The sequence below is a fragment of the Tachyglossus aculeatus genome, chromosome 9, assembly GCF_015852505.1.
Source record: "Tachyglossus aculeatus isolate mTacAcu1 chromosome 9, mTacAcu1.pri, whole genome shotgun sequence".
Taxonomy (NCBI): Eukaryota; Metazoa; Chordata; class Mammalia; order Monotremata; family Tachyglossidae; genus Tachyglossus; species Tachyglossus aculeatus.
Window position 1 is genome coordinate 47,912,834 of NC_052074.1, and position 14,775 is coordinate 47,927,608.

The 14,775-nt window shown below is 43.7% G+C and overlaps 1 protein-coding gene and 1 pseudogene across 1 annotated transcript in view; both read right to left on the minus strand.

Moving 5' to 3' along the window:
- Positions 1–618: 618 nt before the first annotated feature.
- Positions 619–2,456, minus strand: LOC119932078 (annotated as a pseudogene).
- Positions 2,457–6,606: 4,150 nt separating this feature from the next.
- The window catches only part of LY75 (lymphocyte antigen 75), a 123,044-nt gene continuing 114,875 nt past the window's right edge, over positions 6,607–14,775 (minus strand). Inside the window, 5 exon segments of the mRNA XM_038750892.1 lie at positions 6,607–7,189; positions 7,970–8,206; positions 11,074–11,241; positions 12,115–12,237; positions 13,974–14,117. Coding sequence (XP_038606820.1) covers positions 8,025–8,206; positions 11,074–11,241; positions 12,115–12,237; positions 13,974–14,117 — 617 coding nt within the window. The 3' untranslated portion in view covers positions 6,607–7,189; positions 7,970–8,024.

The following is a 14,775-nucleotide window of genomic DNA, read 5'->3' on the forward strand; positions in this document are numbered from 1 at the left end:
CCCCTTACAGGTGATCAGGTTGTCCCATGTGGGGCTCACAATCTTAATCCCCTTTTAACAAATGAAGAAACTGAGGCCCAGAGAAGTTAAGTGACTTGCCCAAAGTCACACAGCTGACAACTGGCAGAGCCGGGATTTGAACCCATGAACTCCGACTCCAAAGCCCGGGCTCTTTCCACCGAGCCACGCTGCTTCTCCATATCGGAGATGGAAACGGAGGGGCCACCTCACCTTACAAGGGCCACCCCCCCTTACAGGCAAGCCACGGTGATCAGGTTGCCCCCCACAGGGCTCACGACCTTCATCCCCATTTAACAGATGAGGAAACTGAGGCCCAGAGAAGCTAAGTGACTTGCCCAAAGTCACACAGCTGACAACTGGCAGAGCCGGGATTTGAACCCATGAACTCCGACTCCAAAGCCCGGGCTCTTTCCACCGAGCCACGCTGCTTCTCCATATCGGAGATGGAAACGGAGGGGCCACCTCACCTTACAAGGGCCACCCCCCCCTTACAGGCGGGCCACGGTGATCAGGTTGTCCCCCGCGGGGCTCACGATCTTCATCCCCATTTTACAGATGAGGGAACCGGCACAGGGAAGTCAAGTGACTTGCCCAAAGTCACACAGTTCCGTAGACCTGCCGGATGTCCGCTACGTCTCGCTTGTCGTGCTGCATGGATTTGACTTTTACGGTAATGCCGATCGTAACCTGGGCTTTCCCTTGGTAGACGCTGGCTTTCCACGCCGGGTGCTTTTGGGTGGGATTGACCGACGCGAGGCCGGGGCTCTCCGACAGACCCGGCAAGCTGTCATCTAACAAAGTGCCAAGGGGACAAGCCTGCAAGGGTAAAGAGGGCAACTGCCCCACTTTCGCAGTCAGCTCGGCCTCGTTCTTCGGGCTGGAATTCAGGAAATCCAGAATCCCGAAAAGGAGAGTGAAGGCCTGGGAGACTCCGCTAATGCCATCCTCCCTCTACCCATCCGCCAAGCTAGCTCTCTTCCTCCCTCCAAGGCCTTACTGAGAGCTCACCTCCTCCAGGAGGCCTTCCCAGACTGAGCCCCTTCCTTCCTCTCCCCCTCATCCCCCTCTCCATCCCCCATCATCATCAATCGTATTTATTGAGCGCTTACTATGTGCAGAGCACTGTACTAAGCGCTTGGGAAGTACAAATTGGCAACCTCCTTCCCTTCTCCACAGCACCTGTATGTATGTATATATGTTTGTACATATTTATTACTCTATTTATTTATTTTACCTGTACCTATCTATTCTATTTGTTTTATTTTGTTAATGTGTTTGGTTTTGTTCTCTGTCTCCCCCTTCTAGACTGCGAGCCCACTGCTGGGTAGGGACTGTCTCTACATGTTGCCAGCTTGTACTTCCCAAGCGCTTAGTACAGCGCTCTGCACACAGTAAGCGCTCAATAAATACGATGGATTGATTGATTGATTGATGAGAGGAGGCCTTGGGAACGGGGGTCCCTCGACTAGTGGTGCGGAGACGTAAATCGGGCTGTTTTTCTGGAAAGCCACAGCGGGCCAGAGTTCTCCTTCTCCAAGAGGAAGCCTGTAAACCGAGGTCTTGTTGATACGGGAGCAGCTATCTTGACCCTCCATCACCCATCAGGCGAAGTTCCAAAAGCAGGGCTTGGAGGAAGAGGCCGTCAATCAATATCAATCAATCAATCAATCGTATTTATTGAGCGCTTACTATGTGCAGAGCACTGTACTAAGCTCTTGGGAAGTACAAGTTGGCAACACATAGAGACAGTCCCTACCCAACAGTGGGCTCACAGTCTAAAAGGGGGAGACAGAGAACAAAACCAAACATACCAACAAAATAAAATAAATAGGATAGATATGTACAAGTAAAATAGAGTAATAAATATGTACAACCATATATACATATATACAGGTGCTGTGGGGAAGGGAAGGAGGTAAGATGGGGGGGATGGAGAGGGACGAGGGGGAGAGGAAGGAAGGGGCTCAGTCTGGGAAGGCCTCCTGGAGGAGGTGAGCTCTCAGCAGGGCCTTGAAGGGAGGAAGAGAGCTAGCTGGGCGGATGGGCAGAGGGAGGCCATTCCAGGCCCGGGGGAGGACGTGGGCCGGGGGTCGACGGCGGGACAGGCGAGAACGAGGTACGCCTTTCCACAGTGGGATACCTTCTGGAGAACCTGACGGAGCCGCCCTGCGAGGTGCCCTCTTCGTGGCTAACGAGCCACACTCCCCTCTGGGCCGTGGCCAAGCGCTTAGCGCAGTGCTCCGCACACAGTAATAGCTCAGTAAATACGACTGAATGAATGATGATTGAATGAACAAATGGCAGCCCATCCCCGCCCAGTCCTTCCCCACTTAGCAGGGGCCCAACCTGGCCAGGAAAATGGAGTTGCTTAGGTCTGCCCAGGCTCGGCGAAGGCGAGCAGGCCCCGCGCCCCCCCCAACTATGCGCACGCGCATCGTCGACGGAGCTTACTATGTGCAAAGCACTGTTCTAAGCGCTGGGGAGGTTACAGGATGATCAGGTTGCCCCACGGGAGGCCCATAGTCTTCATCCCCATTTTACAGATGAGGTCACCGAGGCCCAGAGGAGGGAAGTGACTTGCCCGAAGTCACACAGCTGACAATTGGAGGAGCCGGGACTTGAACCCATGACCCCTGACTCCAAAGCCCGGGCTCTTTCCACTGAGCCACACTGCTTCTCAAAGCAGTGCAAAGCTTACTATGTGCAAAGCGCTGTTCTAAGCGCTGGGGAGGTTGCAAGGTGATCAGGTTGTCCCGCGCGGGGCTCGCGATCTTCATCCCCATTTTACAGATGAGGGAACTGGCACAGAGAAGTCAAGTGACTTGCCCAAAGTCACACAGCTGACATGGCAGAGCCATGATTTGAACCCACGATCTCTGACTCCAAAGCCTGGGCCCTTTCCACTGAGCCACACTGCTTCTAAGGGCTGGGGGGAGGGATAATAATAATAATAAAGATGCCATTTATTAAGCACTTACTATGTGCAAAGCGCTGTTCTAAGCACTGCGCGGGGATACAAGGTGATCAGGTTGTCCCACATGGGGCTCACAGTCTTCATCTCCATTTGACAGATGAGGGAACTGAGGCTCAGAGAAGTTAAGTGACTTGCCCGAGGTCACACAGCCGATAAGTGGCGGAGTCGGGATTTGAACCCACGACCTTTGACTCCAAAGCCCGGGCTCTTTCCACTGAACCACGCTGCTTCTAAGTGGGGAGAGGGTGGGAAGCGGGCTTGTGCCGAGTGTCCGGGTGGGGGGAGAAATAATAACAACGATGGCATTTATTAAGCGCTTACTATGTGCTAAGCACTGGGGAGGTTACAAGGTGATCAGGTTGTCCCATGGGGGGCTCACGGTCTTACTCCCCATTTTACAGATGAGGGAACTGAGGCACAGAGAAGTTAAGTGACTTTCCCAAAGTCACACAGCTGGCAAGTGGCGGAGCTGGGATTTGAACCCACGACCTCTGACTCCAAAGCCCGTGCTCTTTCTACTGAACCACGCTACCGCATACCAAGCCCATCCATACTTATTTATATTCAGGTCTATGTCTCCCCCACTACCCCTTAAACTCACTGTGGGCAAGGAAGGGGGCTGTTGGAGAAGCAGCGTGGCTCAGTGGGAAGAGCCCGGGCTTGGGAGTCAGAGGTCGTGGGTTCTAATCCCGACTCCACCACTTATCGGCCGTGTGACTTTGGGCCAGTCACTTCGCTTCTCTGGGCCTCAGTTCCCTCATCTGTCAAATGGGGATTAAGATTGTGAGCCCCACGTGGGACAACCCAATCACCTTGTATCCCCCCTCAGCGCTTACAACAGTGCTTTGCACATAGGAAGCGCTTAACAAATACCATTATTATTTATTGTTATACTGTTCCTCTCCCAAGAGCTCAGTACAGTGCTGCTTTACTGTACTGCCTGTTTACTTGTCAATCAATCAATCAATCAATCGTATTCATTGAGCGCTTACTATGTGCAGAGCACTGTACTAAGCGCTTGGGAAGTACAAATTGGCAACACATAGAGACAGTCCCTACCCAACAGTGGGCTCACAGTCTAAAAGGGGGAGACAGAGAACAGAACCAAACGTACCAACAAAATAAAATAAATAGGATAGAAATGTACAAGTAAAATAAATAAATAAATAAATAAATAAATAGAGTAATAAATATGTCCTGATGTCTGTCTCCCCCCTTTCTAGACTGTGAGCCTTCTGTGGGCAGGGATTGTCTCTGTTGCTGAATTGTACTTTCCAATCACTTAGTACAGTGCTTTGCCCACAGGAAGCGCTCAATAAATATGACAATGAAATAAATACTTTTGAATGAGTGCTTTGCACACAGTAAGTGCTCAATAAGTACGATTGAATGAATAAGCACTCACGAATGAACTGATGTGTTGATCCAGAAGGGTGGTAGGGCCGGGGCGCTCATAAAAATTCATTCACGCAGAGAATTTAGGGAGGGATTGAAGTTGTCATCTACCACCTCTCACTGTCCCCCCAAGCATTTCCCTGTGCTGACGCTGTACAAAGATAATGATGGTACTTGTTAAGCACCTACTGGAACTGTACTAAGTGCTGGGGTGGATACAAGCAAATCGAGATGGACCCAGTCCCTGTCCGGCTCACAGTCTCTCCCCATTTTACAGATGAGGTACTTGAGGCACAGAGAAGTGAAGTGACTTGTCCATAGTCACACACCAGGCAGAAGGCGGAACTGGAATTCGAACCCATGACCTTCTAGCCACTAGGCTATGCTGCTTCTCTCCTAACCCCTACTATAAAATCCTAAAGTATCAAAGTATCACTTCTGGGCCTTTTAAATTATTCTTTTGACTACTGCATGTACAACTACAATAAGTCCAGTTACTCAAGATTTTCAACATCCCTTTAAGTCAATCTGGATCGGTGGGTTTATTCTATTTATTTTGTTAATATGTTCGGTTTTGTTCTCTGTCTCCCCCTTCTAGACTGTGAGCCCACTGTTGGGTAGGGACCGTCTCTGTATGTTGCCAACTTGTACTTCCCAAGCGCTTAGTACAGTGCTCTGCACACAGTAAGCGCTCAATAAATACGATTGATTGATTGGGTTAAAATGATTTCCAAGTGAGTTGGGATGCATGCAGAATTATAATGCATTTCTTTAGAAATGATGACCTAACAAATTGCTTTCCATTAGTTTTTTTTTTATTTGCATTTTAAAAATCCACCTCCATGCCCTATTTAAGAGAAGGTGACTTCCCAAAATTTTATTCTAAACACATCCTTTATATTCAGGCCGTGCTTAGGATCAATAAACATCATTATAAATAGTATCTTTTTAGTGACACTTTCATCCAACACACTAATGTAGTTGCGTTGGCATGGTGGGACCTGATGTTCTTTTATGCACCTCTCCTCATGATGCAAACTTCCACGGGATTTGCTCCTGCTAACATGTCTGGCCTCAAAATGAATTCAATCCTTAATTGGTTCAGAAATACTGAATAAGGTTTAAAGCAAGAGGGATTCATTCATTCAATCGTATTTATTGGGCGCTTACTGTGTGCAGAGCACTGTACTAAGCGCTCGGGAAGCATTAGCAGGAGTTAAAAATGCTAGAATGATTCTTTAAGTTAGATCAGTTAGGGTAATAAAGTGCTTATTTTGATCCAGCAGTATAATTACCCATAGAGATCTGGAAGTGACTTGGGAATTATTTTAAATACCCCCAGGTCTATGGGTCCCTTGAAGAGAGTGGGGAGCGATCCATTCAATTTATCTTAATATTTACTAACTTGAATTTAAAAAACGAACAACATTTCAGAAGTTACTTGTTTTTAGACTAAGCTTCGGGAAGTTTAACCCCATTCTTGCTTGGCAAGGGAGTAGATTTATCCGTGGCATTCCGAATCCTGTCGGCTGAGGAAGAAACTGGAATGAAGCCTGACTAAATTACAGTACCTTCTCCATCAAGCAGTCCTTCCTGGGTAGATCCACAAGTGGTAGCAACATTGCGTTCTCATAAGAACCCGGGATTTCAGATGTTAAAAAAGGTTTAGTAACACACCCTGGAGTTGAGGGCTTTAAATGTCAAAACCTACGTGAAGCCCTAAACCATACAATTAAAATATACCTTAAGATACCCTTCAGTTCATGCACCTGCTATCAGAAGAACCTGCTCCAGCACTTCTCATGATCACTGATAATCTGCTGTACAATATTGGTAATGGTCATGAGAGAGGGAGATTTATCGGATAATACCTGGCAAACACCCGGGATACTACGGAATCAGGTTGGAGCAGCTAAGGTGGATGGAGGAAAGTTAAGGATGGGAAAGAGAATAAATCTCAAAGAATCGGGCAGGGTGAGGGAAACATGATGGAACCAGGGAGATACCTGTTATCTCCCAAACCAAATGTGCATAACATGGTAAGCAAATACTTAAGTTGATCAATATATCCTTGGCAATTAGAAAAACTACTCTGGATGATGCCTGGTGCCAGGAGGAATAGCTCTGACTAGTGATGGGATAGGGAAGAGAGGGAATCCTCAGATTAACCAAATGTGTAGTTTGAAATTAAAATTTCAGGAAGACAGACTCTCAAAACCTCTTTATTAAAGTACTCTGTTTTAAATATCTGCACTCCCTAAAACAGTAAATTGGCCCTAGGTCTTTGAAAAATAAGTTAAGACGTCATATAGTTCAGTTCACATGACAAGGAAAGGAGTCTGGTAGATTAAAGGTACTGTAGTGATTATTCCATTAAAGGTACTGGAAGACATTGGTGAAATATTTTTAAAAAGGCAAATTTGTATAGTTTCACAATTCAAGGGTCCTGGGAGTAAGATTAAAATTAAGTTTTATCTTCAGAATGTATACAAAAATTTTTTAATAGTGCAAATATAAATTCAGGAGTTAAAAGTTTATACAAAATAAGCACATCCATTGGTTATCTCAGGAAGGAATGGAGGTGATGTTATAAAGTTCACAGTAAAGCATTCAAGAGTCCTCTACCATTAAATGAGTAGTAATTTGTAAATCTTGCAGTTTCAATTTTAAAATAATTTCTTACGATCAGAGAGTAGAACACACCATCTTCTCAGCTCTTATAAACAGGCAGCAAATCACAACAAGAATAGTCAAGATTGCTAAGGCTCTTGGATCAGTCTTGTGCTTCATGGCTTTGTTCTAAGGGGTAGAGAGACCAATTATTGGGGTGGTGGGGGTGGAGGAAGAAAGGGGGAGAGATATTTCAAGCCTAGAAATCTTCAGCTGTTTACCTGGTTCCCTTAAAGAGGGGGAAGGGAAAAGTCACCTGCACTAGATACATATTAAGAATTCAGTAGAACTGCAGAATAAATGCCTATCCAATAACCAGAGGACAAACTTGACTCCTACATCTGAGAAAAATCTATAACCAGGGTTCCATTAGACTCTTGACACTAAGATGTACTGGGCAATTGTCCTCCCTCCCCCTCGAAAACCTACTGGTCTAAATGCAGTTAGCGGTACCATAAAAATCGGTGACTAAGAGGATCATGCTACTTATCTGAAAACCAGGCATTTTCTTAGAACCTCTGAAAAAACACTTGAACAGAACAAAAAGGGTATGACCGCTTCCTCTCTGGAAGGGTACTAAAGCTAATGTCTTGTTTAAATTAAGATCTCCTACAGCCACCAAAAATGATACAAAGTGTTCAAGGCATACATCAACATTGTTAGTGAAAAAAGTATTTCCCCAATCAAAACTCTGCCTGATATAAATGTTTCATCTGATCATAAGCTGGAGGGAGAAAGCACATAAACTGGGAATTGAACATTCATTCAATTATGGGGAGGGGGAAAATAATTGAATACAAAGGGTGAGAGGGAGTAGTAATCAGGACAACTATCCTGAATGAAAAAGGTCTATGAAAATGTGTTTTGTTTTTTTTTTTTTTTTACTTTGGACCAGGTTAACACCGATACCTTGGAACTTTTAACTAACGCATTTCTTCTCTATTGGGACAACTTTTAGAAACACTCAGTCATTGAACGACGTAAACACTTCAGTATCATCTTCATTCCCGCCCGGCTCATAGCGCACTGAAGTGAAGCCAGTCCAGTGCAGGTGATTTTTTTTGTAGAGGTACCAAATCAGTCCTCCCATGAGTGCTAGAAGAGTTATCACCACAAATGCTACAGCCACTCCTATGAAGGTAGTTCCTGAAACACAGAAGATGGGCTTGGAGCAAGAAGGTAAAGATCAGTGGTTACAACCCTTCACTCCTTTAATGCCAACCAACTCGCTGTACCTCGGTCGCATCCATCTCGCGACCAGCCTCTTGCCCATGTCCTGCCTCTGGCCTAAAATACCCTCCCTCTTCATATCCAACAGACAATTACTCTCCCCACCTTCAAAGTCTTACTGAAGGAGCTTCTCCTCCAAGAGGCTTTCCCTGACTAAGCCCTCATTAGTCAAATTTCCCTGATTAGCCCTCATCAAATCCCAGGTCCGCCACTTGTCAGCTGTGTGATTTTGGGCAAGTCACTTTACTTCTCTGTGCCTCAGTTACCTCATCTGTAAAATGGGGGTTGAGAATGTGAGCCCCACATGGGATAACCTGATGGCCTTGTATCTACCTCAGCGCTTAGAACAGTGCTTTGCACATAGTAAGCGCTTAACAAATGCCATTATTATTATTATTATTATTATTATTTCCTGTGCCCACTCCCTTCTGCATCACTCTGATTTGCTCCCTTTATTCACCAGTCTCTCAGCCCTTATGTACATATCTGCAATTTATTTATATTAATGTCTGTGTCCTCCTCTAGACTGTGTTGCTCATTGTGGACAGCGCTTGTGTCTACCAACTCAGTTATATTGTACTCTCCCAAGCACATAGTACAGTGCTCTGCACACAGAAAGCACTCAAATGTGACTGACTGATGGAAGAATTTTCAAGACAGGCTTTGTACAGAACTAAGAACTTCAGCATGATCAATTCATACCAATCAATCAATCATATTTATTGAGCACTTACTATGTGCAGAGCACTGTACTAAGCGCTTGGGAAGTACAAATTGGCAACACATAGAGACAGTCCCTACCCAACAGTGGGCTCACAGTCTAAAAGTCTAAAATACCAGTCTAAAATACCATTCCTGTGCCATTTAAGTAGCTAAACTGTTCTCTATCAGATTAAAAGATATTTAGATATTTAAACTCCCTCCATCTAATAGCCTAGAGCTAGTCAATGAACTTACACCCTCACTGTGTGCAGAGCACTGTAATAATAATAATAGTAATAATATTTGAAAAGTGCTTACTATGTGCAACACTGTTCTAAGCGCTGGTGTAAACACAAGGTAATCAGGTTGTCCCACGTGGGGTTTCCAGTCTTAATCCCCATTTTACAGATTAGGTAACTGAGGCACAGAAGTGAAGTGACTTGACCCAGGTCACACAGCAGAAAAGTGGCAGAGCCAGGATTAGAACCCATGACCTCTGACTCCTAAGCCTGAGCTCTTTCCACCAAGCCACTGCTTCCCAAGTGCTTGGGGGAATACAATGAAGTCAGTAGAAGTAATCCCTGCCCTCAAGGAATTTACCACCTACAGTGCACTTTACAATCAAGTTAAAGAACTGTGGGCCCACTACAACTTTGTCCTAGACAAATAGCAGTTTCACTCAATCAACAATAATCAAAAATCAATAATTTGAGCACTTACTCTGTGCACAACTTTCTACTAAGTGCATGGAGAGTACAACGGAGTGGTAAACCGTAGAAGTAGACTGTAAATTCAGTGCAGGCAGGGGACAAGCCTACCAACTCTGTTGTACAGTACTATCCCAAAGCATTTTGTACAGTTTGCTGCACACAGTAAGCGCTTAAATACCATTGATAACGATTAACATGACTCCTGCCCCCAAGGAGTTCTCCTAGGTTCCAAACCCCTCAAGTCAAAGCTCTAATTCACTTCAAAAGGACTCTTAAAACTCCTCACCACTAGCTTCAAAGCTCCACCAACTCAATCAATCAATCAATCGTATTTATTGAGCGCTTACTATGTGCAGAGCACTGTACTAAGCGCTTGGGAAGTACAAATTGGCAACACATAGAGACAGTCCCTACCCAGCAGTGGGCTCACAGTCTAAAAGGGGGAGACAGAGAACAAAACCAAACATACCAACAAAATAAAATAAATAGGATAGAGATGTACAAGTAAAATAAATAAATAAATAAATAGAGTAATAAATATGTACAACCATATATACATATATACAACTCCTCACCCCTTCCCTCAGACAAACTTAACTCTACTCACACAGCTTCCCCATCTTGGAACCCCTTCCTCTGCCACAAACTAGATTATACTTTTCACCATGTTCAATGCTCACGTCATCCAGAAAGTCTTCTGATTAATTCTTGATCTCCCCCAGATTCTCTCATCTCACACTCCTGTACCCTCATCACACATCCTCAACTCTTACTCAATAATTACTCAATAGTATACATAATTATTTATGCTGTTTATACTATTTGTAAATACTTGTGTTTAACTCCCACTAGTATGAAAGCTCTTTGTGGGTAGGGAACATTTCTTGGTTCTGTTATAGCCTTCCTCATGCTTTCTTCTGTGCAGTGCACCCACTGATGCTCAATTTTTACCACTACTGTCACCAAAATTGGAATTAAGATGCACTAGCTTTCCCTTTCTCTACTTTAATAAAAGCCTTATTTAGTCTCAAGTTTTTTGGGCTTTGTTTCCCCCCCCACGCAAAGTGTTATACTTCTAGCAAAGCCTCTTGAATCCAATTGAAGAGACCAATTTGGGAAACTTATTTTAAAAAAATTTAAACCCTTCCAGTGAAGAGCACTGTAATAAGCCTTGGGAGAGTACAATACATGAAAATTTGCTGTGGAAGTGTTTTTAAACAGAGTAAGTTTCTGGGAATCATGAAAAATAGTGCACGACTGGTGTTTTGAGTTTAGTTTAATAAAGATGTTTATAATAATTTATCATATGCTGCTAGGTTCCCCCTGCTTACAAAAAAAAACCAAAGAAACAAACAAAAAACCAGGACTTACCCACGGATTTTTTACAAACCACTCTTCCATACCCTTGATCACATTCAACTTTATTCCAAGCTTCACTTGTGGCCAGAAGAATGCTACAGTTTCCACCAGCACTGGTGGTTTTCTTTTGCCATTTCACATACTGGGCCACGGAACCATCCAACCAACGCCAAGACCGATCTACAGGATGGGATTAAACAGTTTTATTAATTGCCCTAAACTGCTGTTATGCTCTCAAGGATGGAGTCAGTTGGTTTATTCCAAGAAATATGATCCTTAGAGAGCATTTTTACCTGAACTGCTGTATTAAATTCACTTTGTTCTATGAGCCAGAAAACTAGTCTCAAATTGTTTTCTCCTTTAAACATCTGCTCACAAAAAGTATTTTTAATCCTAATGGAGGCTAAGGTCCGTCTCTGTCCAAAAGAGAGAAAAGCAGGCAGAAGCAGCATGGCCTAGTGGAGAGAGCATAGGCCTGGGATTCAGAGAACCTGGGCTCTGCCACCTATCTGCTGTGTGACCCTGGGCAAGTCACTTAACTTCCCTGTGCTTCAGTTACCTCATCTGTAAAATGAGAATTAAGATTGAGCCCCATGTGGGCCATGGACCCTTTCCAAATTGATAATCATGTATCCACCTCAGGGCAGTGCCTGGCACAAAGTAAGTTCTTAAATACCACAAAAAGAGTCTTTTAAATGACGACTCCTACATAGGTCTCCAGTAACTTAAGAGCCTACTATATGGTTAAAAAAAATTTTAATCAAGATAGCACAGAGAGTACAGACACAAGCAAGAATACTGCCCCTTGGTTAAATCAAACATTAAAAATGAAGTCACTAAAAAGCAAATTCATTGATAACAGTTCAAACTGACAACAAAATTGGGCCTAGGTTTAACACACTAAACTTTTTTTCCCCCACCCAGCAGTGGGATCGAAAGGTACGGCAGAGTTATAATCCACCAGCAGAAAGCTAAGACGTCATCCCTGCCCATTTCGAGTGAAGACTTGGGAAAAGTAGTTCTAGTACTGGTAGTGATCAATATCTCACTTACCAGAAGAGTGTCGTGATAACCCAAGCCACACTCTCATAGTGATGTTTTTGTTTTCCCTGATCAGCTTGCTGACAAATTTATTCTCATCTTCATCCTCTATAGAAACAATGGTGGCTTGAGGATCTGTGGGTAGAATCACAGTGTATCAAATGACAGAAGTAAGATGTGGCATTCCTCAAAATCCATACAAAGTCAAATAAATGCCTAATTCATTTTAATCTTTCAAAAGATTAAGATCAATTTTGTTGTCAGTTTGAACTGTTATCAATGAACTTGCTTTTTAGTGACTTCATTTTTAATGTTTGATTTAACCAAGGGGCAGTATTCTTGCTTGTGTCTGTACTCTCTATACTACCTTGGTTAAAAATTTTTCTAACCATATAGTAGACTCTTAAGTTACTGGCGACCTATGTAGGAGTCATTGGTATTACCAGTAGGCAAGGTAATTCACGTTAGAAAAATTCAACTTAAAATGCAGAATTCATATTAAGAGTAAAGCTACATCTCTTTAGCATAACATCAATATTTAATAATTATTGGTCCAAGTTACTATGGTACCAGATTTGACGGAGACAATATGGCCTGTGCTCAAGGGGGTTTAGTTTTGGCAGCAATTCTTCTTTGGTACTTTTAACCCATCCAGAAGAACATTCCTGGGAGACAGGCAATTGGGCATGGGGATCGTAAATTTCCTTCCCCTGCCTCTTCTTCAATGTCTCCCACACGAATAACAGAGAGGGGAAGTCAAAGGACTCTCCAGGACACATTTCTTCTAGCATCTTCTCACCCAAATTTCAGTTGGTTTGATTGTGAGTACGTACTTTTTTCCAGCGATGGAAATTTTTTAAATGCAAAAAGTATCCACTTAACATGCTTTCTTGACAATGTGAGTGGGCCACCTTGGAAATGAGTAGCCCTAACTTAAAAAAGCCCATAATAGAAAGTCAGGAATGCGAGGTTAATCACCACTTCAGTCATTTCATGCTGAGTCTTCTAAAGTTTAGCTGGACTAGGGCCTGGGTGGACAGTTCCTCATACTTGTAAGGCAATTTTTAGGGGCCACCAACACAGCAAACTGGAAAGACCCCCAGTACTCCTGGAAATAATTTAGGCCCATATCCACAGGATTCTGTTTCTTCTTCTTCCCTCTCTCCCTACACCTCTGGCTTTTGACTTCTATCAGCTCCTCTCTGGAGGAGGAAAGCAGGAAGAGTGGGCAGGAATAGATAGGTGAGCTTTTTAAACTTATTCCCAAACATGAAATATCTACCAAGATCCAAAATAAGTTACATTAAGGTCATGCAAAGAAGTGAGGAGGCCTCTGTAGAAAAAGCTTGGTAATATGGAGATAATTGAAGGAGTTATGTTCTTGAATATTGGATTAGGATCTTACGAATTTTGGGATATAGTGATATATTCACCAAATAAGCAGATAATTTGTTACTGAAGATACAGCACAGATACTGTTTGGCACAAAAAAACCCCCCAAAACCTCTAGTGCCTTAACTCCTGATACACTGAGAAGCATTTGAAGGGCTGGGGAGAGCCAGCCAATGTGTAGTTTGTGAGGAGGAGAGAGGCAGAAGGACAAATAGAGAGATAGTTTCTGGTAGGCCGAGGTGACTATACTTCTGTTTAAACATTAAAGTCAAATTATTATTGGGATACTCGGCCACATGTACAGGCAAGCATCATATGAAGTATTTAACCTCAGCCTACAGTTGAAATTGATCACAGTTATACACTTTGCAGCTAACTTTATACAGTGCTTAGGAGTTTTAGCAGTTTGACTGCCACCTGAATACAAGAGAAAAAAGCCAAGGTGAATTTGTTTATGTGAAGGGAGGATTCAAACATACCAATGTTTTGGCAGAACATTTTAGCTTCTGAGAACCCATGCAAAGCTTTGTCAAATGTATAACAATGCTCTTTATAGCGAAACCATTGGCTCTCTTTAGTCTTTGAGCATCCAGAATCAGGTGTGAGCTCTTGTGCCTGTTTAGCTGAAGAGATGAAAAAAAGTTTCACATCTAACATTGACAAAAAGTTACCTAGTCAGTCAAATAAGCTTCCTTTGATACTGATGTAAACATTCTTTTCCCTCCCACAGGGGAGGGTCTTAGCCAAAGGAAGCATACTGAAGGCACTGAGGACAAATAGAGTGTTTAGTTAGAATGCAGAGAAACCTGGGTGGTTCTTGCTTTCAATCAAGCAAACTGGAATTGAGTACTGTACTAAGCACTGGAGAGAACAGAATACAAAGGTGTTAGGCATGCTCCCTACCCACAAGGGGCTTCCTGTCTAAAGGGAAGACAGACATTACATAAGTTATGGATCTATAAGTAAGTTAAGGGACCTGAGGGTTGGGTGAATATCGAGTGCTTAAGGGTTTCTGATTTAGCTGCCTAGCCAAAGGGGAGGACAGGCAGCGGAAATGAAGGCTTAGTTGAAAAAGGTCTCCTGGAGATGTGACTTTTAGGCTTTGAAGGTTGGAGAGCATGGTGGTCTCTCCAACACGGAGGGTGAGGGAGTTCCAGATCAGAGGAAGGATGTGGAGAAGGAGATCGGTGGTGAGATCGAGGTATAGTGAGTAAGTTAGCATTGGAGGAGTCAAGTGTGGGGGCTGCTGTAATACAAAATCAGGTAAGAGAGGCGGGGGCA